The sequence below is a fragment of the Physella acuta genome, unplaced genomic scaffold, assembly GCF_028476545.2.
Source record: "Physella acuta isolate Inbredline_101_S28 unplaced genomic scaffold, ASM2847654v3 ptg000372l, whole genome shotgun sequence".
In the NCBI taxonomy this organism is placed as follows: Eukaryota; Metazoa; Mollusca; class Gastropoda; family Physidae; genus Physella; species Physella acuta.
In genome coordinates, this window is record NW_026731891.1 from 348,528 (window position 1) to 374,610 (window position 26,083).

General features: G+C 41.6%; 1 protein-coding gene across 5 annotated transcripts in view; it reads right to left on the reverse strand.

Annotated features, from left to right (window-relative positions):
* Positions 1-26,083, reverse strand: part of LOC131941744 (E3 ubiquitin-protein ligase HERC2) — a 216,560-nt gene that overhangs the window by 118,261 nt on the left and 72,216 nt on the right. For all 5 annotated transcript variants that reach the window (XM_059301211.1, XM_059301212.1, XM_059301209.1 and 2 more), the window contains 13 exons: positions 19,283-19,435; positions 14,887-15,084; positions 13,484-13,635; positions 13,071-13,330; positions 12,305-12,476; positions 11,277-11,550; positions 8,075-8,275; positions 4,647-4,875; positions 4,214-4,353; positions 3,148-3,317; positions 2,529-2,743; positions 2,241-2,396; positions 184-369 (listed from right to left, as the gene is read on the reverse strand). In XM_059301211.1, coding sequence (XP_059157194.1) covers positions 184-369; positions 2,241-2,396; positions 2,529-2,743; positions 3,148-3,317; positions 4,214-4,353; positions 4,647-4,875; positions 8,075-8,275; positions 11,277-11,550; positions 12,305-12,476; positions 13,071-13,330; positions 13,484-13,635; positions 14,887-15,084; positions 19,283-19,435 — 2,506 coding nt within the window. The remainder of the gene's footprint in view (positions 1-183; positions 370-2,240; positions 2,397-2,528; positions 2,744-3,147; positions 3,318-4,213; positions 4,354-4,646; positions 4,876-8,074; positions 8,276-11,276; positions 11,551-12,304; positions 12,477-13,070; positions 13,331-13,483; positions 13,636-14,886; positions 15,085-19,282; positions 19,436-26,083) is intronic.

The following is a 26,083-nucleotide window of genomic DNA, read 5'->3' on the forward strand; positions in this document are numbered from 1 at the left end:
GTATGTTGGACAAGTTGAGCTGTATGTTGGACAAGTTGAACTGTATGTTGGACAAGTTGAGATGTATGTTGGACAAGTTGAGATGTATGTTAGACAAGTTGAGCTGTATGTTGGACAGTTGAGATGTATGTTGGACAGTTGAGATGTATGTTGGTCACATGTATATAGAGATGAAAGACCTACTCCATACACCAGGCCAGGCCAAATCCTCTGTGTCTTCCTTGTCAGTCCCAGGAGCCAGGTGGTTGAAGTAGTCGAGTTCGTCCAAGAGTTGAGACATCAGCTGAGCAGCATTGGATACCTGCAGCACCTGCGGACTGCGCAGTTGAAGCAGCACCAGACAGGTGACCATCTCAGGTAAGAGAACACCTGAAATACATCAAACTTAGCTCTACCCTACAGAAAACAAAGCATGGAACACCTGAAATACATCAAACTTAGCTCTACCCTACAGAAAACAAAGCATGGAACACCTGAAATACATCAAACTTAGCTCTACCCTACAGAAAACAAAGCATGGAACACCTGAAATACATCAAACTTAGCTCTACCCTACAGAAAACAAAGCATGGAACACCTGAAATACATCAAACTTAGCTCTACCCTACAGAAAACAAAGCATGGAACACCTGAAATACATCAAACTTAGCTCTACCCTACAGAAAACAAAGCATGGAACACCTGAAATACATCAAACAGCTCTACCCTACAGAAAACAAAGCATGGAACACCTGAAATACATCAAACTTAGCTCTACCCTACAGAAAACAAAGCATGGAACACCTGAAATACATCAAACTTAGCTCTACCCTACAGAAAACAAAGCATGGAACAGCTCAACTTTCTAAGGTATTTTTCTGTCACTGATTTATTTTCCGGTACCTGATTTATTTATCTGTAACTGAGTTATTTACTTGTACCTGATTTATTTACCTGTAACTGAGTTATTTACCTATACCTGATTTATTTACTTGGACCTGATTTATTTACCTATACCTGATTTATTTACCTGTAACTGAGTTATTTATCTGTAACTGAGTTATTTACCTGTAACTGAGTTATTTACCTATACCTGATTTATTTACTTGGACCTGATTTATTTACCTATACCTGATTTATTTACCTGTAACTGAGTTATTTATCTGTAACTGAGTTATTTATCTGTAACTGAGTTATTTACCTGTAACTGAGTTATTTATCTGTAACTGAGTTATTTATCTGTAACTGAGTTATTTACCTGTAACTGAGTTATTTACCTGTAACTGAGTTATTTACCTGTAACTGAGTTATTTACCTGTAACTGAGTTATTTATCTGTAACTGAGTTATTTACCTGTAACTGAGTTATTTACCTGTAACTGAGTTATTTACCTGTAACTGAGTTATTTATCTGTAACTGATTTATTTACCTGTAACTGAGTTATTTACCTGTAACTGAGTTATTTATCTGTAACTGAGTTATTTACCTGTAACTGGGTTATTTACCTATACCTGATTTATTTACCTGTAACTGAGTTATTTATCTGTAACTGAGTTATTTATCTGTAACTGAGTTATTTACCTGTAACTGAGTTATTTATCTGTAACTGAGTTATTTATCTGTAACTGAGTTATTTACCTGTAACTGAGTTATTTACCTGTAACTGAGTTATTTACCTGTAACTGAGTTATTTATCTGTAACTGAGTTATTTACCTGTACCTGATTTATTTACTTGAACCTGATTTATTTACCTGTAACTGAGTCTTCTTCTTCTTCTTCTTCGTTCTTAATTATTAGTGTTGAAGGGTGATCGAGATTTATCTGCCAGTGGGTTTTGAACTCGAGACTTTGTTCGAATTTATCAACCATGAGCTTTTTGCCGACTCGACCACGCCTCCAACACAATTAAGCGTTACGTGTCAACTGGTTATGCGCCTTTGAGGCCATTGACTCCGATTTCAGCCTGCTTTTCTTTTTGGATTTGCTTCCATAGCCTTTGTCCAACCAAGAACAAACTACAAGGCAGCAGTTGTTTAATTTTGGAGTTGTCTCTCCTAGAAGAGTGGCTGTCCCCAGCTAACGAGCCTCATCTGCCCGAGGGTTCGAACTCGAGACTTTTCGGTTTAGCAACCATGAGCTTTACCGACTCGACCACGACGACCCCCCTGTAACTGAGTTATTTACCTGTAAATGAGTTATTTACCTGTAACTGAGTTATTTACCTGTAACTGGGTTATTTACCTGTAAATGAGTTATTTACCTGTAATGTCTTTACAGAGAACAGCTGAAACATTGGCAAAGCTACGTGTACTCATTTCTCCAACACTGGAAGCAGTTGGGAGGATGTTGGATACATGAGCAACAAGCAAACTGCAGTACTTGCGCAGAAGTGATGCTGCCCCCAGCATTTCATAGCCTGTACAAAATGGTTCAAATGTGTCAATCAAATTTTGACTAAAAATCTCACAATAAACACACAATTATTTCCAATTTTTAATTGACTACCTCACCAATTTTACTTTCCAAATGTGAGAAATATCTACCGCACCTATTTCACCATTATGCCCCTCCTTGCTGGTTCTAAGATCATCAGATCCCTCTGTCAGACTTTTGTTATGGAATATTCTAGAGACCAAGAGCCTCTGGAACTGTAGAAGTAGGTCCAGAGATGGACAGTTCTCTGGAGTTTCTGAATCTGGGTTTTTTATTCCAACACATTTGGCTTCCTCTTGAAGCTTTGTAAGTGTGTGTGTAGATGAGTTTCTGAAAATAAAAACATTTTCCCTAACAGCTGATGAACTAACAAAAACTTTACCCAAAGAGCTGATGAACTAACAAAAACTTTACCTAAAGAGCTGATGAACTAACAAAAACTTTACCTAAAGAGCTGATGAACTAACAAAAACTTTACCTAAAGAGCTGATGAACTAACAAAAACTTTACCTAAAGAGCTGATGAACTAACAAAAACTTTACCTAAAGAGCTGATGAACTAACAAAAACTTTACCCAAAGAGCTGATGAACTAGCAAAAACTTTACCTAAAGAGCTGATGAACTAACAAAAACTTTACCCAAAGAGCTGACGAACTGACAAAAACTTTACCTAAAGAGCTGATGAACTAACAAAAACTTTACCTAAACAGCTGATGAACTAACAAAAACTTTACCTAAAGAGCTGATGAACTAACTGTAACAATGGAATGGTTGTCTCTCTATCATCAGAGCCATCACCCAACTGTACATCTAGCAAAGGGACATCACTCTTAACTTCAATTGTTGTTTCTCCAATTTTTTCATGGCTGCTGTCCTCTTTAATCTTTATATCACTTTCTTTTTCCTAAAAAAAAATAAGCTGTTAGTACCAATGTCATCATCAAATCAAAAAGTACCCTTGTCATCAAGTTCAACTAGCCAATCACCTTAGAATCACCCATACCCTTGTCATCAACTAGCCAATCACCTTTGAATCACCCATACCCTTGTCATCAACTAGCCAATCAAAAAGTACCCTTGTCATCAACTAGCCAATCACCTTAGAATCACCCATACCCTTGTCATCAAGTTCAACTAGCCAATCACCTTAGGATCACCCATACCCTTGTCATCAACTAGCCAATCAAAAAGTACCCCTGTCATCAACTAGCCAATCAAAAAGTACCCTTGTCATCAACTAGCCAATCACCTTAGAATCACCCATACCCTTGTCATCAACTAGCCAATCAAAAGTACCCCTGTCATCAACTAGCCAATCAAAAAGTACCCTTGTCATCAACTAGCCAATCAAAAAGTACCCTTGTCATCAACTAGCCAATCAAAAAGTACCCTGTCATCAACTAGCCAATCAAAAAGTACCCTTGTCATCAACTAGCCAATCAAAAAGTACCCTGTCATCAACTAGCCAATCACCTTAGAATCACCCATACCCTTGTCATCAACTAGCCAATCAAAAAGTACCCTGTCATCAACTAGCCAATCAAAAAGTACCTTGTCATCAACTAGCCAATCAAAAAGTACCCTTGTCATCAACTAGCCAATCAAAAAATACCCTGTCATCAACTAGCCAATCACCTTAGAATCACCCATACCCTTGTCATCAACTAGCCAATCAAAAAGTACCTTGTCATCAACTAGCCAATCAAAAAGTACCCTTGTCATCAACTAACCAATCAAAAAGTACCCTAGTCATCAACTAGCCAATCAAAAAGTACCCATCAAGTTCAACTAGCCAATCACCTTAGAATCATCCATTCCTTTGACCTCAGCTTTAATGGCCAAATGCAGTGCTGTTTCAAGTCCACCATCAGCCATTAAGGAACTGACCAGTAGATCTGTCATGAAGCGCTGACCACTTGACATAACTGTCATGTCTCGACCTGATTCAAAAATTATGTTATTACCAGATCAAATAGTTCATGTTGCCAGTTGCAGTTGATAATTGAGAAGTGGAAGTTAATTGATCAGTGACAATTAACTGACCAATGGAAGTTAACTGACCAATGGAAGTTAACTGACCAATGGAAGTTAACTGACCAATGGAAGTTAACTGACCAGTGGAAGTTGGCTGACCAGTGGAATTGACCAATAGAAATTAACTGATCAGTGGTAGTTAACTGACCAATGGAAATGAACTGACCAGTAAAAGTGAAGTGACCAGTGACTAGATTACCTCCAGATGCCAGAAGTGATGACAGAGCTCTGGCTCTTTCTTCTGGAGTGGGCAGCAGCAGTGACCAGCCACTTTGTAGTGCAGCCTGTGCAGCTTTCTGTATGCTGGTGATGACACCACTGTTACTAGCTAGAGAAACAAGCCTTTGCTTCAGGCTTTCTACCATTGCTGTCCCTTGCAACAATCCCAGATGTTCCACATCTTCAGCTTGACAGATGGCAGCGTGCAGCTTCAAATGCAACAATTTTTAAAAAGATGCAATAACTACTCAAATATGCAATACAAATATACACATTTTTAACATAACTACTCAAATATGCAATACAAATATACACATTTTTAACATAACTACTCAAATAAGCAAAACAAATATACACATTTTTAACATAACTACTCAAATAAGCAAAACAAATATACACATTTTTAACATAACTACTCAAATATGCAATACAAATATACACATTTTTAACATAACTACTCAAATAAGCAAAACAAATATACACATTTTTAACATCAAAGTAGCAGTGGTCTTACTTGAGCATTCAGTAAAAAAAACTCAGGTTCTTCCCCCCTCCCCCCTAAAAAACACAAGTATAGCCAGGGGTAGAGAGCTTTATTTCTGGGCATATTTTCAGAATAGTGGGGCTTAGGTTGAACATTTTCAGGGCAGTGGGGCTTATATTGAACATTTTCAGGGCAGTGGGGCTTATATTGAACATTTACATTTTCAGGACAGTGGGGCTTATATTGAACATTTTCAGGACAGTGGGGCTTATATTGAACATTTACATTTTCTGGGCAGTGGGGCTTATATTGAACATTTACATTTTCAGGACAGTGGGGCTTATATTGAACATTTACATTTTTAGGACAGTGGGGCTTATATTGAACATTTACATTTTCTGGGCAGTGGGGCTTATATTGAACATTTACATTTTCTGGGCAGTGGGGCTTATATTGAACATTTACATTTTCAGGACAGTGGGGCTTATATTGAACATTTTCAGGACAGTGGGGCTTATATTGAACATTTACATTTTCAGGACAGTGGGGCTTAAATTGAACATTTACATTTTCAGGGCAGTGGGGCTTATATTGAACATTTACATTTCCAGGACAGTGGGGCTTATATTGAACATTTACATTTTCAGGACAGTGGGGCTTATATTGAACATTTACATTTTCAGGACAGTGGGGCTTAAATTGAACATTTACTTCTTGATTTAATAAAACAAAGTAGGTCTTGTGTAGGTCACTGTTTGTTCATCAATGTGACCAGACAATTATAAGGTGCTTAAATTCTTAATTAGTAAAGGTAGTTTTCGTATTTTCCTATACTTAATCAGTAAAGGTAGTTTTCGTACTTTCCTACTATACTTAATTAGTGAAGGTAGTTTTTATATTTTCCTATACTTTATTATTAGACATCATTTTATCATCGCTAAAAAACAATAATTTGATCTAGCAGGTTTTAATATTTAAGATTTCTTTTGCTTGCAAATATGATCATCATCTCAAATCACCAAATGCCAAATAGATGTTTTTCATGTAGGTTATTCTGTTGGGAATTTTTTCTACAAACGTTCTAGTCCAGAGTTCAACATATGTACATATATATATATATATGTACAACAAATCATCTGGCATAAACTTGCCAGTAGCCACCACTTTTACAAGCTTTTATTTAACTCACTTCCTCGTCAGTCTGTCGTCAGTCTGTCTAGATCAAAACGCCCGAGCCAAATTGCAGGCACTTCTAACTGACAGATACGGTACGTAGTTCGTACGTTGGTCAAGACATGAAGACAATGCAACATGACATTAAATTTGACTCAATTGGTTGCCTGATTAATGGAGACAAGCGAGTTGACGAGATTCCTTCCATAGTGTTGTTGACATGGAATAATAACGTGCTTTTTAAATTTAGACCGTAAAAAAAAATAAAAATAAAAACTTAAGCCTAAAATTAATTTAGAAATTTTATATTTTTAGAATAAATGCTATAAAAGTTGCAAATCCAGAGAACTTGAAAATAATTTGTTGAGTTTAAGGCTACATTTCTATTTATTTTCATCAAGCCTAAGTTATAACCGGATGTTTCACTTTCGTAAGACAAATATTGATTGGCTGTACAGTAACTTAGTGATCGATAACTATTTGTTTACAAAACTTTGCAGATCAAGTTTTTAAATAAAAATGCAAATTTAAAACCCCATGACCTAGTTTTCTATTTTTAGCTTACAATGTGTACAATAAAATTCATGTCGGCCTATCCAATAGCAGGATGCCATTGTTTATGTCGCCATTACACGTGAAAACCAAATTGTTTTTGCTTTTTTTTAAATTTTTATTTAGTTACCGAAAATATTAAAAACATAAAATACGTCCAATCTTTAGTAAAGTCCGAAAAAAACCAGACAGACAGGATTTTATAACCATATTAATTGTAACTATGCCGTGCAAGATTTTAAAATTAATTTATGCACCTCTCAAATACCTTTGAGACTTTTCTCGCTTGTGTCCATTTTTTATGAATTTTTTATGAATTAATTAAAATTTTGTTCAAATTAGTAGACTGTCTCATCAAACTATTCCATGCTATTAGACACACATCATCACGTTCAATAGAGCGTCATCATGTTCAATAGGTACGCAATGGTTTTTAGTTATGTTACTCTATTGTAAATAAAACATGTAAAGTAGTAAAAAAATTTTTTCATAAAAAATGTTTTAATAACAAGCTTTTATGTAATAATGCACTTAAAAGGAGAAAATATATTATAGCGTGGGTCTCTTCCTAAATATTAGTAAAGGTATCCAATAGATACTAAAGTGACCCACGCTTTTCTTTATAGTTATTTAAATAGTAGTCTATAATTTATTTTCTCCTTTTTAGGGCAATATTACATAAAAGCTTATTAAAATGTTTTTTATGAAATTTTTTTTTTACTATTTGCATAAACTTGCCAGTAGCCACCATTTTTATTTATTTATTTACTACGAGCTGACCCGCACTGTCAGCATACGCAGTTATTTAGTTATTTTCTACTTTTCAGTGATTCATAATTTGTGAAAATCGACACTAACCTCTCCCCCCCCCCCCCCCCCAGTGAAAGCAGCAGTCTGTGACGACAGTTTACAGACAACAATGAAAATATCAAGCAGAATTTCTTACCTCTTCTTAATTTCAAATTAATTTAAAGCTAAATTATCTGCCCCTAATAGCCGTCACATTGTAAACATTCGGGGTGAACCACAGCTCACCAGACTGGTGGGGTGGGGGTGGTAGCTATATGCCTAGGGAGCAGGGTAGGATTGGCTAAGCCCTTACGTGGTTGTGTCTTGCATGGTCCCCATGTAGAGAATTATATATAGATTTGCATAAACTTGCCAGTAGCCAAGAAAGCATGAGCAGCGTGGAGACCCACCTGCAGGTTGAGTAGGTTGAGGCCAGCCACTGCAATACACTCTTTATCCTGTGTAGGTGGCCAGTCGCTGCGTCCATCCATGCCCTCACAGACCTCGTGCAGCAGCTGGTCAAGCTGCTCAAATGTGCCTCTAGAGACGTCCACAATGAATGGAATCCTGGATCCCACAGTCCACTTCTCACTGGAGGACCACAGGAAACTCTAGGGAACACAGGAACAGAAAGATCAATCATTCAACATACAACTCTCACGTCAAACTCAGATGGCCCCCCACAACTAACACCTGAGATGGCCCACACAACTAACACCTACCTGAGATGGCCCCCACAACTAACACCTACCTGAGATGGCCCCCACAACTAACACCTACCTGAGATGGCCCCCACAACTAACACCTACCTGAGATGGCCCCCACAACTAACACCTACCTGAGATGGCCCCCACAACTAACACCTACCTGAGATGGCCCCCACAACTAACACCTACCTGAGATGGCCCCCACAACTAACACCTACCTGAGATGGCCCCCACAACTAACACCTACCTGAGATGGCCCCCACAACTAACACCTACCTGAGATGGCCCACACAACTAACACCTACCTGAGATGGCCCCCACAACTAACACCTACCTCAGATGGCCCCCACAACTAACACCTACCTGAGATGGCCCACACAACTAACACCTACCTGAGATGGCCCCCACAACTAACACCTACCTCAGATGGCCCCCACAACTAACACCTACCTGAGATGGCCCACACAACTAACACCTACCTCAGATGGCCCCCACAACTAACACCTACCTCAGATGGCCCCCACAACTAACACCTACCTGAGATGGCCCCCACAACTAACACCTACCTCAGATGGCCCCCACAACTAACACCTACCTCAGATGGCCCCCACAACTAACACCTACCTGAGATGGCCCACACAACTAACACCTACCTCAGATGGCCCCCACAACTAACACCTACCTCAGATGGCCCCCACAACTAACACCTACCTGAGATGGCCCCCACAACTAACACCTACCTGAGATGGCCCCCACAACTAACACCTACCTGAGATGGCCCCCACAACTAACACCTACCTGAGATGGCCCCCACAACTAACACCTACCTGAGATTGCCCCCACAACTAACACCTACCTGAGATGGCCCCCACAACTAACACCTACCTGAGATGGCCCCCACAACTAACACCTACCTGAGATGGCCCCCACAACTAACACCTACCTGAGATGGCCCCCACAACTAACACCTACCTCAGATGGCCCCCACAACTAACACCTACCTGAGATGGCCCACACAACTAACACCTACCTGAGATGGCCCCCACAACTAACACCTACCTCAGATGGCCCCCACAACTAACACCTACCTGAGATGGCCCACACAACTAACACCTACCTCAGATGGCCCCCACAACTAACACCTACCTCAGATGGCCCCCACAACTAACACCTACCTGAGATGGCCCACACAACTAACACCTACCTCAGATGGCCCCCACAACTAACACCTACCTCAGATGGCCCCCACAACTAACACCTACCTGAGATGGCCCCCACAACTAACACCTACCTCAGATGGCCCCCACAACTAACACCTACCTCAGATGGCCCCCACAACTAACACCTACCTGAGATGGCCCACACAACTAACACCTACCTCAGATGGCCCCCACAACTAACACCTACCTCAGATGGCCCCCACAACTAACACCTACCTGAGATGGCCCCCACAACTAACACCTACCTGAGATGGCCCCCACAACTAACACCTACCTGAGATGGCCCCCACAACTAACACCTACCTCAGATGGCCCCCACAACTAACACCTACCTGAGATGGCCCCCACAACTAACACCTACCTGAGATGGCCCACACAACTAACACCTACCTGAGATGGCCCCCACAACTAACACCTACCTGAGATGGCCCACACAACACCTACCTGAGATGGCCCACACAACTAACACCTACCTGAGATGGCCCCCACAACTAACACCTACCTCAGATGGCCCCCACAACTAACACCTACCTGAGATGGCCCCCACAACTAACACCTACCTGAGATGGCCCCCACAACTAACACCTACCTCAGATGGCCCCCACAACTAACACCTACCTGAGATGGCCCACACAACTAACACCTACCTGAGATGGCCCCCACAACTAACACCTACCTCAGATGGCCCCCACAACTAACACCTACCTGAGATGGCCCACACAACTAACACCTACCTCAGATGGCCCCCACAAATAACACCTACCTCAGATGGCCCCCACAACTAACACCTACCTGAGATGGCCCCCACAACTAACACCTACCTCAGATGGCCCCCACAACTAACACCTACCTCAGATGGCCCCCACAACTAACACCTACCTGAGATGGCCCACACAACTAACACCTACCTCAGATGGCCCCCACAACTAACACCTACCTCAGATGGCCCCCACAACTAACACCTACCTGAGATGGCCCCCACAACTAACACCTACCTGAGATGGCCCCCACAACTAACACCTACCTGAGATGGCCCCCACAACTAACACCTACCTCAGATGGCCCCCACAACTAACACCTCCCTGAGATGGCCCCCACAACTAACACCTACCTGAGATGGCCCCCACAACTAACACCTACCTGAGATGGCCCCCACAACTAACACCTACCTGAGATGGCCCACACAACACCTACCTGAGATGGCCCACACAACTAACACCTACCTGAGATGGCCCCCACAACTAACACCTACCTCAGATGGCCCCCACAACTAACACCTACCTGAGATGGCCCCCACAACTAACACCTACCTGAGATGGCCCACACAACTAACACCTACCTGAGATGGCCCCCACAACTAACACCTACCTGAGATGGCCCACACAACTAACACCTACCTGAGATGGCCCCCACACAACACCTACCTGAGATGGCCCCCACAACTAACACCTACCTGAGATGGCCCCCACAACTAACACCTACCTGAGATGGCCCCCACAACTAACACCTGCCTGAGATGGCCCCCACAACTAACACCTACCTGAGATGGCCCACACAACTAACACCTACCTGAGATGGCCCCCACAACTAACACCTACCTGAGATGGCCCCCACAACTAACACCTACCTGAGATGGCCCACACAACTAACACCTACCTCAGATGGCCCCCACAACTAACACCTACCTGAGATGGACCACATGCAGCTCCCACTATATGCCTCCCCTCCAGCCCATGTATAAGGGTAGGTTCCGTCACATTGGCATGGCTTTCATCCCCCAGCTGACCCTGGTCATTTTTGCCCCAACAGTAGACCTCCCCATCCTCCGTGACAGCCAAGCAGTGCATGGAGCCAATAGCCAGGCTCACAACTTTCTTGCCATTCAATCCTTCCATCTGTTTAGGGTGGCGCATGTGTTCTTCGCATCCGTGGCCCAGTCGAAAGTTGTCACCTTTTCCCCTGATAAACAAATGAAACCACTTGACACAAATTTTATGGAACCACTTGACACAAATTTTATGGAACAACTTGACACAAATTTTATGGAACCACTTGACACAAATTTTATGGAACCACTTGAACCACTTGACACAAATTTTATGGAACCACTTGACACAAATTTTATCGAACCACTTGACACAAATTTTATGGAACCACTTGAACCACTTGACACAAATTTTATCGAACCACTTGACACAAATTTTATGGAACCACTTGACACAAATTTTATGGAACCACTTGACACAAATTTTATCGAACCACTTGACACAAATTTTATGGAACCCCTAGACACAAATTTTATGGAACCACTTGACACAAATTTTATGGAACCACTTGAACCACTTGACACAAATTTTATGGAACCATTTGACACAAATTTTATGGAACCACTGGACACAAATTTTATGGAACCACTTGACACAAATTTTATCGAACCACTTGAACCACTTGACACAAATTTTATGGAACCACTTGACACAAATTTTATCAAACCACTTGACACAAATTTTATGAAACCACTTGACACAAATTTTTTGGAACCACTTGAAAAATAATTTATGGAACCACTTGACAAACAATGTATGGAATCACTTGACAAACAATTTATGGAATCACTTGACAAACAATTTATGGAACACCTGATACAAAATTATGGAACACAACAATATTTGGTGTTCCATGTAGATGGTGTTGTGAAAACAGAACAAGTTACCATGAAAAAATATTTCCAGATTTGGTTAGCGCCAGACTGAACTGTGCCCCACAATAAACTTTGACCACATCTTGACCCATCAATTTTTCTATGACCTTTGGTGTCTTGCAGCCATCACTACCACCTCGCCCAAGTTTACCGTAGTCTCCGTCACCCCAGGAATACACCGCACCTGAAATATTTGGGCCAGTCCATCAATTATGTCATGTCACATCAACACAATTATGGCATGTCACAACACAATTATGGCATGTCACATCAACACAATTATGTCATGTCACATCAACACAATTATGGCATGTCACAACACAATTATGGCATGTCACATCAACACAATTATGGCATGTCACATCAACACAATTATGGCATGTCACATCAACACAATTATGTCATGTCACATCAACACAATTACGTCATGTCACATCAACACAATTATGGCATGTCACATCAACACACTATGTCATGTCACATCAACACAATTATGTCATGTCACATCAACACAATTATGTCATGTCAAATTAAAAAAATTGAATTTTGTCAGGACAGGCATGCCTACCCCTGACAACCAAAAGTACTAACAGTCAGAGGGGTTTGAAGCCAAAAAGAGGAACCTACGCTCTTGCTACTTTATTTAGTCAAAATAAAAATAAATTGTAAAAAAGTGGAACGATTCCGCTTTTAGTGGGATGGTAGGCATGTCTGTCAGGATGTCATAAAGCAAAAGTTGAATTTTGTCAAGATGTCACATGAACTTGAATATGAGCACCTGTGTCAGTGACGGCCAAAGTTTGAGCATCCCCACTGCCACATGCCACATCAACCACACGATGACCTTTCAAGGCAGAAACTAGACTTGGATAGCACTGGTCTTCACTGGAACCATGTCCCAGACGGCCATAGTTGCCCCGCCCCCAAGTGTAGAGCTCTCCACTGGAGGAGATGGCAGCACTGTAGGTACTGCCAGCACAGACTTGCACCATATGTTTGCCTGAGAGAGCTGTGATAAGAGTGGGCTCATCTCTTGAACTATGGAAGGGATTTTAGAGCGCAATCAAATAGTCTGGCATCAGACTTGATGTGGACAAATGTAAGACAAACAACGCGCTGATGAAGAGAAATGTCAGACTAGATGTGGACAAATGTAAGACAAACAACGCGCTGATGAAATGTGAAACTTACATGTTGTCTCCATGTCCTAGGCGACCACCATCACCATTTCCCCAGGAGTAGACGTCCCCCTCACTGGTCAATGCCAGGTAATGTTTGCCATCAGCATGGGCTGCTAACTTGACAACTTCCTTCTCACCAAACCCACACACTAGCTGGGGGGACTGACAATAGTCAACAATATTTATAAACTCACCAAACCCACACACTAGCTGGGGGGACTGACAATAGTCAACAATATTTATAAACTCACCAAACCCACACACTAGCTGGGGGGGGGGGGGGGGGGGGACTGACAATAGTCAACAATATTTATAAACTCACCAAACCCACACACTAGCTGGGGGGACTGACAATAGTCAACACTATTTATAAACTCACCAAACCCACACACTAGCTGGGGGGACTGACAATAGTCAACAATATTTATAAACTCACCAAACCCACACACTAGCTGGGGGGGGGGGGGACTGACAATAGTCAACAATATTTATAAACTCACCAAACCCACACACTAGCTGGGGGGACTGACAATAGTCAACAATATTATAAACTCACCAAACCCACACACTAGCTGGGGGGACTGACAATAGTCAACACTATTTATAAACTCACCAAACCCACACACTAGCTGGGGGGACTGACAATAGTCAACAATATTTATAAACTCACCAAACCCACACACTAGCTGGGAGGACTGACAATAGTCAACAATATTTATAAACTCACCAAACCCACACACTAGCTGGGGGGGGGGGGACTGACAATAGTCAACAATATTTATAAACTCACCAAACCCACACACTAGCTGGGGGGACTGACAATAGTCAACAATATTTATAAACTCACCAAACCCACACACTAGCTGGGGGGGGGGGGGGGGGGACGGGGACTGACAATAGTCAACAATATTTATAAACTCACCAAACCCACACACTAGCTGGGGGGGACTGACAATAGTCAACAATATTTATAAACTCACCAAACCCACACACTAGCTGGGGGGGGGGGGGGGGACGGGGACTGACAATAGTCAACAATATTTATAAACTCACCAAACCCACACACTAGCTGGGGGGGACTGACAATAGTCAACAATATTTATAAACTCACCAAACCTACACACTAGCTGGGGGGACTGACAATAGTCAACATTATTTATAAACTCACCAAACCCACACACTAGCTGGGGGGGGGGGGGACTGACAATAGTCAACAATATTTATAAACTCACCAAACCCACACACTAGCTGGGGGGGGGGGGGACTGACAATAGTCAACAATATTTATAAACTCACCAAACCCACACACTAGCTGGGGGAGGACTGACAAACCCACACACTTATAAATCTCTGTATCAAATAGTAATATATAAAAGAACTGAGCTGAAGAGGACTATAGAAGATAACGCGCACCTGTGTGTCAGAGCTGTAGTACATGGTGTAGACTCTCCCTGTTCTGGTGAGGGCCAGGAGACACCTTTCAGCACAGACTATCTGGTGCACACCACCCAGATCATTGAAGACCTCCAAGACGTGTGTCATGGTGCTGGCGTTGGCCCATGACAACCAGCCCATGCCAATGATTTCCTGGGTGACAGCTGGACACTGGGACTACAAGCAAATAGAACATTAGGTTAGGGTGACAGCTGGACACTGGGACTACAAGCAAATAGAACATTTAGGGTGACAGCTGGACACTGGGACTACAAGCAAATGGAACATTTAGGGTGACAGCTGGACACTGGGACTACAAGCAAACAGAACATTAGGTTAGTGTGACAGCTGGACACTGGGACTACAAGCAAATAGAACATTAGGTTAGGGTGACAGCTGGACACTGGGACTACCAAACATTAGGGTGACAGCTGGACACTGGGACTACAAGCAAATAGAACATTTAGGGTGACAGCTGGACACTGGGACTACAAACAAATAGAACATTAGGTTAGGGTGACAGCTGGACACTGGGACTACAAGCAAATAGAACATTTAGGGTGACAGCTGGACACTGGGACTACAAGCAAATAGAACATTTAGGGTGACAGCTGGACACTGGGACTACAAGCAAACAGAACATTAGGTTAGTGTGACAGCTGGACACTGGGACTACAAGCAAATAGAACATTAGGTTAGGGTAACAGCTGGACACTGGGACTACAAGCAAATAGAACATTTAGGGTGACTGCTGGACACTGGGACTACAAGCAAATAGAACATTAGGTTAGGGTGACAGCTGGACACTGGGACTACAAGTAAATAGAACATTTAGGGTGACAGCTGGACACTGGGACTACAAGCAAATAGAACATTAGGTTAGTGTGACAGCTGGACACTGGGACTACAAGCAAATAGAACATTAGGTTAGGGTAACAGCTGGACACTGGGACTACAAGCAAATAGAACATTTAGGGTGACAGCTGGACACTGGGACTACAAACATTAGGGTGACTGCTGGACACTGGGACTACAAGCAAATAGAACATTAGGTTAGGGTGACAGCTGGACACTGGGACTACAAGCAAATAGAACATTAGGTTAGGGTAACAGCTGGACACTGGGACTACAAGCAAATAGAACATTAGGTTAGGGTGACAGCTGGACACTGGGACTACAAGCAAATAGAACATTTAGGGTGACAGCTGGACACTGGGACTACAAACATTAGGGTGACTGCTGGACACTGGGACTACAAGCAAATAGAACATTAGGTTAGGGTGACAGCTGGACACTGGGACTACAAGCAAATAGAACATTTAGGGTGACAGCTGGACACTGGGACTACAAGCAAATAGAACATTAGGTTAGGGTGACAGCTGGACACTGGGACTACAAGCAAATAGAACATTAGGTTAGGGTAACAGCTGGACACTGGGACTACAAGCAAATAGAACATTAGGTTAGGGTGACAGCTGGACACTGGGACTACAAACATTAGGGTGACAGCTGGACACTGGGACTACAAACATTAGGGTGACAGCTGGACACTGGGACTACAAACATTAGGGTGACAGCTGGACACTGGGACTACAAACATTAGGGTGACTGCTGGACACTGGGACTACAAGCAAATAGAACATTTAGGGTGACAGCTGGACACTGGGACTACAAGCAAATAGAACATTAGGTTAGGGTGACAGCTGGACACTGGGACTACCAAACATTAGGGTGACAGCTGGACACTGGGACTACAAACATTAGGGTGACAGCTGGACACTAGGACTACAAACATTAGGGTGACAGCTGGACACTGGGACTACAAACATTAGGGTGACAGCTGGACACTGGGACTACCAAACATTAGGGTGACAGCTGGACACTGGGACTACAAGCAAATAGAACATTTAGGGTGACAGCTGGACACTGGGACTACAAACAAATAGAACATTAGGTTAGGGTGACAGCTGGACACTGGGACTACAAGCAAATAGAACATTTAGGGTGACAGCTGGACACTGGGACTACAAGCAAATAGAACATTAGGTTAGGGTAACAGCTGGACACTGGGACTACAAGCAAATAGAACATTAGGTTAGGGTGACTGCTGGACACTGGGACTACAAGCAAATAGAACATTAGGTTAGGGTGACAGCTGGACACTGGGACTACAAGCAAATAGAACATTTAGGGTGACAGCTGGACACTGGGACTACAAGCAAATAGAACATTTAGGGTGACAGCTGGACACTGGGACTACAAGCAAATAGAACATTAGGTTAGGGTGACAGCTGGACACTGGGACTACAAGCAAATAGAACATTAGGTTAGGGTGACAGCTGGACACTGGGACTACAAGCAAATAGAACATTAGGTTAGGGTGACAGCTGGACACTGGGACTACAAGCAAATAGAACATTAGGTTAGGGTAACAGCTGGACACTGGGACTACAAGCAAATAGAACATTAGGTTAGGGTAACAGCTGGACACTGGGACTACAAGCAAATAGAACATTAGGTTAGGGTAACAGCTGGACACTGGGACTACAAGCAAATAGAACATTAGGTTAGGGTGACAGCTGGACACTGGGACTACAAGCAAATAGAACATTAGGTTAGAGTGACTGCTGGACACTGGGACTACAAGCAAATAGAACATTAGGTTAGGGTGACAGCTGGACACTGGGACTACAAGCAAATAGAACATTTAGGGTGACAGCTGGACACTGGGACTACAAGCAAATAGAACATTAGGTTAGGGTGACAGCTGGACACTGGGACTACAAGCAAATAGAACATTTAGGGTGACAGCTGGACACTGGGACTACAAGCAAATGGAACATTTAGGGTGACAGCTGGACACTGGGACTACAAGCAAACAGAACATTAGGTTAGGGTGACAGCTGGACACTGGGACTACAAGCAAATAGAACATTAGGTTAGGGTGACAGCTGGACACTGGGACTACAAGCAAATAGAACATTTAGGGTGACAGCTGGACACTGGGACTACAAGCAAATGGAACATTTAGGGTGACAGCTGGACACTGGGACTACAAGCAAACAGAACATTAGGTTAGTGTGACAGCTGGACACTGGGACTACAAGCAAATAGAACATTTAGGGTGACAGCTGGACACTGGGACTACAAGCAAATGGAACATTTAGGGTGACAGCTGGACACTGGGACTACAAGCAAACAGAACATTAGGTTAGTGTGACAGCTGGACACTGGGACTACAAGCAAATAGAACATTAGGTTAGGGTGACAGCTGGACACTGGGACTACAAGCAAATAGAACATTTAGGGTGACAGCTGGACACTGGGACTACAAGCAAATAGAACATTAGGTTAGGGTGACAGCTGGACACTGGGACTACAAGCAAATAGAACATTAGGTTAGGGTGACTGCTGGACACTGGGACTACAAGCAAATAGAACATTTAGGGTAACAGCTGGACACTGGGACTACAAGCAAATAGAACATTTAGGGTGACTGCTGGACACTGGGACTACAAGCAAATAGAACATTAGGTTAGGGCAGGGGTCTCCAAACTACGGCCCGCGGGCCGGATGCGGCCCGCGAAGTCCTCTCATCCGGCCCGCGGATATATTTTTGTCCACGGAAAAATCGTTTGTTGGTGAAGGCTGAGGAACTTTGCCCAGAAAAATAAAAGACATGCCTGGAAGAAACTGGCCCCCGAGCTGAAATTTGATAGTTAATGCGGCCCTCGGACTGAAAAGTTTGGAGACCCCTGGGTTAGGGTGACAGCTGGACACTGGGACTACAAGCAAATAGAACATTTAGGGTGACAGCTGGACACTGGGACTACAAGCAAATAGAACATTTAGGGTGACAGCTGGACACTGGGACTACAAGCAAATAGAACATTTAGGGTGACAGCTGGACACTGGGACTACAAGCAAATAGAACATTAGGTTAGGGTGACAGCTGGACACTGGGACTACAAGCAAATAGAACATTAGGTTAGGGTGACTGCTGGACACTGGGACTACAAGCAAATAGAACATTTAGGGTGACAGCTGGACACTGGGACTACAAGCAAATAGAACATTAGGTTAGGGTAACAGCTGGACACTGGGACTACAAGCAAATAGAACATTAGGTTAGGGTAACAGCTGGACACTGGGACTACAAGCAAATAGAACATTAGGTTAGGGTAAAAGCTGGACACTGGGACTACAAGCAAATAGAACATTTAGGGTGACAGCTGGACACTGGGACTACAAGCAAATAGAACATTTAGGGTGACAGCTGGACACTGGGACTACAAACATTAGGGTGACAGCTTGAGGCTAGTGTTATACAGTTGACGGGAGTAGGATTAGGTGACTTGAGTCAAAAGTGTTTGACCTTGTGTGTTGAGTTGAGGGGCAGGTAGGGGGCAGCCAGCCTGTCCAGGTGAGACATGATGACCACTGCACTCTGACGAAGGTCCACTGCAGTCTCTTCCACTTCAGGATAGCACAAATGTTGCAGGAAACATTCAGTGGGGCTCACCATGTTCTGTCAATTCAAACACTTTGTATGCAATACAGTGAGAGAAATTTTGAAATTCTCTTCAAAACAAGTAAAAGATACCACTAAAAATCTTTACATTGTTTTTAACATCATGAGATTTCTGGTCATGATGTCTGGGTATGAGGGAACTGATTGTAAAATCATGTCTGGGTAGGAGGGAACTGATTGTAAAATCATGTCTGTTAGGAGGGAACTGATTGTAAAATCATGTCTGTGTAGGAGGGAACTGATTGTAAAATCATGTCTATTAGGAGGGAACTGATTGTAAAATCATGTCTGGTATGAGGGAACTGATTGTAAAATCATGTCTGTGTAGAAGGGAACTGATTGTAAAATCATGTCTGGGTAGGAGGGAGCTGATTGTAAAATCATGTCTGTTAGGAGGGAACTGATTGTAAAATCATGTCTGTGTAGAAGGGAACTGATTGTAAAATCATGTCTGTTAGGAGGGAGCTGATTGTAAAATCATGTCTGTTAGGAGGGAACTGATTGTAAAATCATGTCTGGGTAGAAGGGAACTGATTGTAAAATCATGTCTGTTAGGAGGGAACTGATTGTAAAATCATGTCTGTTAGGAGGGAACTGATTGTAAAATCATGTCTGGGTAGGAGGGAACTGATTGTAAAATCATGTCTGGGTAGGAGGGAACTGATTGTAAAATCATGTCTGTGTAGAAGGGAACTGATTGTAAAATCATGTCTGGGTAGGAGGGAACTGATTGTAAAATCATGTCTGTTAGGAGGGAGCTGATTGTAAAATCATGTCTGTGTAGAAGGGAACTGATTGTAAAATCATGTCTATTAAGAGGGAACTGATTGTAAAATCATGTCTGGGTAGGAGGGAACTGATTGTAAAATCATGTCTGGGTAGTTGGGAACTGATTGTAAAATCATGTCTGGGTAGGAGGGAACTGATTGTAAAATCATGTCTGGTATGAGGGAACTGATTGTAAAATCATGTCTGTTAGGAGGGAACTGATTGTAAAATCATGTCTGGGTAGAAGGGAACTGATTGTAAAATCATGTTTGGGTAGAAGGGAACTGATTGTAAAATCATGTCTGTTAGGAGGGAGCTGATTGTAAAATCATGTCTGGGTAGAAGGGAACTGATTGTAAAATCATGTCTGTTAGGAGGGAGCTGATTGTAAAATCATGCCTGGGTAGGAGGGAGCTGATTGTAAAATCATGTCTGGGTAGGAGGGAGCTGATTGTAAAATCATGTCTGTTAGGAGGGAACTGATTGTAAAATCATGTCTGTGTAGAAGGGAACTGATTGTAAAATCATGTCTGTTAGGAGGGAACTGATTGTAAAATCATGTCTATTAGGAGGGAACTGATTGTAAAATCATGTCTGTTAGGAGGGAGCTGATTGTAAAATCATGTCTGTTAGGAGGGAACTGATTGTAAAATCATGTCTGGGAAGAAGGGAACTGATTGTAAAGTCATGTCTGGGTAGAAGGGAACTGATTGTAAAATCATGTCTGTTAGGAGGGAACTGATTGTAAAATCATGTCTGGGTAGAAGGGAACTGATTGTAAAATCATGTCTGTTAGGAGGGAACTGATTGTAAAATCATGTCTGGGTAGGAGGGAACTGATTGTAAAATCATGTCTATTAGGAGGGAACTGATTGTAAAATCATGTCTGGTATGAGGGAACTGATTGTAAAATCATGTCTGTGTAGAAGGGAACTGATTGTAAAATCATGTCTGGTATGAGGGAACTGATTGTAAAATCATGTCTGGTAGGAGGGAACTGATTGTAAAATCATGTCTGTTAGGAGGGAACTGATTGTAAAATCATGTCTGTGTAGAAGGGAACTGATTGTGAAATCATGTCTGGTATGAGGGAACTGATTGTAAAATCATGTCCGTGTAGAAGGGAACTGATTGTAAAATCAAATCTGGGTAGTTGGGAACTGATTGTAAAATCATGTCTATTAGGAGGGAAATGATTGTAAAATCATGTCTGGGTAGTTTGGAACTAATTGTATAATCATGTCTGGGTAGGAGGGAACTGATTGTAAAATCATGTTTGTTAGGAGGGAACTGATTGTAAAATCATGTCTGGGTAGGAGGGAACTGATTGTAAAATCATGTCTGTGTAGGAGGGAACTGATTGTAAAATCATGTCTATTAGGAGGGAACTGATTGTAAAATCATGTCTATTAGGAGGGAACTGATTGTAAAATCATGTCTGGTATGAGGGAACTGATTGTAAAATCATGTCTGTGTAGAAGGGAACTGATTGTAAAATCATGTCTATTAGGAGGGAACTGATTGTAAAATCATGTCTGGGTAGGAGGGAACTGATTGTAAAATCATGTCTGGTATGAGGGAACTGATTGTAAAATCATGTCTGTGTAGAAGGGAACTGATTGTAAAATCATGTCTGTGTAGAAGGGAACTGATTGTAAAATCATGTCTGGTATGAGGGAACTGATTGTAAAATCATGTCTGTGTAGAAGGGAACTGATTGTAAAATCATGTCTGGTAGGAGGGAACTGATTGTAAAATCATGTCTATTAGGAGGGAACTGATTGTAAAATCATGTCTATTAGGAGGGAACTGATTGTAAAATCATGTCTGTGTAGAAGGGAACTGATTGTAAAATCAAATCTGGGTAGTTGGGAACTGATTGTAAAATCATGTCTATTAGGAGGGTACTGATTGTAAAATCATGTCTGGGTAGTTGGGAACTAATTGTATAATCATGTCTGGGTAGGAGTGAACTGATTGTAAAATCATGTTTGTTAGGAGGGAACTGATTGTAAAATCATGTCTGGTATGAGGGAACTGATTGTAAAATCATGTCTGGTAGGAGTGAACTGATTGTAAAATCATGCCTGGGTAGGAGGGAACTGATTGTAAAATCATGTCTGGTATGAGGGAACTGATTGTAAAATCATGTCCGTGTAGGAGGGAACTGATTGTAAAATCATGTGTGGGTAGTTGGGAACTGATTGTAAAATCATGTCTGGGTAGGAGGGAACTGATTGTAAAATCATGTCTGGGTAGGAGGGAACTGATTGTAAAATCATGTCTGTTAGGAGGGAACTGATTGTAAAATCATGTGTGGGTAGTTGGGAACTGATTGTAAAATCATGTCTGGGTAGGAGGGAACTGATTGTAAAATCATGTCTGGGTAGGAGGGAACTGATTGTAAAATCATGTCTGTTAGGAGGGAACTGATTGTAAAATCATGTCTGTTAGGAGGGAACTGATTGTAAAATCATGTCTGGGTAGGAGGGAACTGATTGTAAAATCATGTCTGTTAGGAGGGAACTGATTGTAAAATCATGTCTGGGTAGTTGGGAACTGATTGTAAAATCATGTCTGGGTAGTTGGGAACTGATTGTAAAATCATGTCTATTTGGAGGGAACTGATTGTAAAATCATGTCTGTGTAGAAGGGAACTGATTGTAAAATCATGTCTGGTATGAGGGAACTGATTGTAAAATCATGTCTATTAGGAGGGAACTGATTGTAAAATCATGTCTGGTATGAGGGAACTGATTGTAAAATCATGTCTGTGTAGAAGGGAACTGATTGTAAAATCATGTCTGGAATGAGGGAACTGATTGTAAAATCATGTCTGGGTAGAAGGGAACTAATTGTAAAATGATGTCTGTTAGGAGGGAGCTGATTGTAAAATCATGTCTGTTAGGAGGGAACTGATTGTAAAATCATGTCTGGGTAGAAGGGAACTGATTGTAAAATCATGTCTATTAGGAGGGAACTGATTGTAAAATCATGTCTGTTAGGAGGGAACTGATTGTAAAATCATGTCTGGGTAGGAGGGAACTGATTGTAAAATCATGTCTGTTAGGAGGGAGCTCATTGTAAAATCATGTCTGTTAGGAGGGAACTGATTGTAAAATCATGTCTATTAGGAGGGAACTGATTGTAAAATCATGTCTGGTATGAGGGAACTGATTGTAAAATCATGTCTGTGTAGAAGGGAACTGATTGTAAAATCATGTCTGGTAGGAGGGAACTGATTGTAAAATCATGTCTATTAGGAGGGAACTGATTGTAAAATCATGTCTGGTATGAGGGAACTGATTGTAAAATCATGTCCGTGTAGAAGGGAACTGATTGTAAAATCAAATCTGGGTAGTTGGGAACTGATTGTAAAATCATGTCTATTAGGAGGGAAATGATTGTAAAATCATGTCTGGGTAGTTGGGAACTAATTGTATAATCATGTCTGGGTAGGAGGGAACTGATTGTAAAATCATGTTTGTTAGGAGGGAACTGATTGTAAAATCATGTCTGGGTAGGAGGGAACTGATTGTAAAATCATGTCTGTGTAGGAGGGAACTGATTGTAAAATCATGTCTATTAGGAGGGAACTGATTGTAAAATCATGTCTATTAGGAGGGAACTGATTGTAAAATCATGTCTGGTATGAGGGAACTGATTGTAAAATCATGTCTGTGTAGAAGGGAACTGATTGTAAAATCATGTCTGTGTAGAAGGGAACTGATTGTAAAATCATGTCTATTAGGAGGGAACTGATTGTAAAATCATGTCTGGGTAGGAGGGAACTGATTGTAAAATCATGCCTGGTATGAGGGAACTGATTGTAAAATCATGTCTGTGTAGAAGGGAACTGATTGTAAAATCATGTCTGTGTAGAAGGGAACTGATTGTAAAATCATGTCTGGTATGAGGGAACTGATTGTAAAATCATGTCTGTGTAGAAGGGAACTGATTGTAAAATCATGTCTGGTAGGAGGGAACTGATTGTAAAATCATGTCTATTAGGAGGGAACTGATTGTAAAATTATGTCTATTAGGAGGGAACTGATTGTAAAATCATGTCTGTGTAGAAGGGAACTGATTGTAAAATCATGTCTGGTAGGAGGGAACTGATTGTAAAATCATGTCTATTAGGAGGGAACTGATTGTAAAATCATGTCTGGTATGAGGGAACTGATTGTAAAATCATGTCCGTGTAGAAGGGAACTGATTGTAAAATCAAATCTGGGTAGTTGGGAACTGATTGTAAAATCATGTCTATTAGGAGGGAAATGATTGTAAAATCATGTCTGGGTAGTTGGGAACTAATTGTATAATCATGTCTGGGTAGGAGGGAACTGATTGTAAAATCATGTTTGTTAGGAGGGAACTGATTGTAAAATCATGTCTGGGTAGGAGGGAACTGATTGTAAAATCATGTCTGTGTAGGAGGGAACTGATTGTAAAATCATGTCTATTAGGAGGGAACTGATTGTAAAATCATGTCTATTAGGAGGGAACTGATTGTAAAATCATGTCTGGTATGAGGGAACTGATTGTAAAATCATGTCTGTGTAGAAGGGAACTGATTGTAAAATCATGTCTATTAGGAGGGAACTGATTGTAAAATCATGTCTGGGTAGGAGGGAACTGATTGTAAAATCATGCCTGGTATGAGGGAACTGATTGTAAAATCATGTCTGTGTAGAAGGGAACTGATTGTAAAATCATGTCTGTGTAGAAGGGAACTGATTGTAAAATCATGTCTGGTATGAGGGAACTGATTGTAAAATCATGTCTGTGTAGAAGGGAACTGATTGTAAAATCATGTCTGGTAGGAGGGAACTGATTGTAAAATCATGTCTATTAGGAGGGAACTGATTGTAAAATCATGTCTATTAGGAGGGAACTGATTGTAAAATCATGTCTGTGTAGAAGGGAACTGATTGTAAAATCAAATCTGGGTAGTTGGGAACTGATTGTAAAATCATGTCTATTAGGAGGGTACTGATTGTAAAATCATGTCTGGGTAGTTGGGAACTAATTGTATAATCATGTCTGGGTAGGAGTGAACTGATTGTAAAATCATGTTTGTTAGGAGGGAACTGATTGTAAAATCATGTCTGGTATGAGGGAACTGATTGTAAAATCATGTCTGGTAGGAGTGAACTGATTGTAAAATCATGCCTGGGTAGGAGGGAACTGATTGTAAAATCATGTCTGGTATGAGGGAACTGATTGTAAAATCATGTCCGTGTAGAAGGGAACTAATTGTATAATCATGTCTGTGTAGGAGGGAACTGATTGTAAAATCATGTCTATTAGGAGGGAACTGATTGTAAAATCATGCCTGGGTAGTTGGGAACTGATTGTAAAATCATGTCTGGGTAGTTGGGAACTGATTGTAAAATCATGTCTGGGTAGTTGGGAACTGATTGTAAAATCATGTCTGGGTAGGAGGGAACTGATTGTAAAATCATGTCTGGGTAGGAGGGAACTGATTGTAAAATCATGTCTGTTAGGAGGGAACTGATTGTAAAATCATGTCTGGTATGAGGGAACTGATTGTAAAATCATGTCTGGTAGGAGTGAACTGATTGTAAAATCATGCCTGGGTAGGAGGGAACTGATTGTAAAATCATGTCTGGTATGAGGGAACTGATTGTAAAATCATGTCCGTGTAGAAGGGAACTAATTGTATAATCATGTCTGTGTAGGAGGGAACTGATTGTAAAATCATGTCTATTAGGAGGGAACTGATTGTAAAATCATGCCTGGGTAGTTGGGAACTGATTGTAAAATCATGTCTGGGTAGTTGGGAACTGATTGTAAAATCATGTCTGGGTAGTTGGGAACTGATTGTAAAATCATGTCTGGGTAGGAGGGAACTGA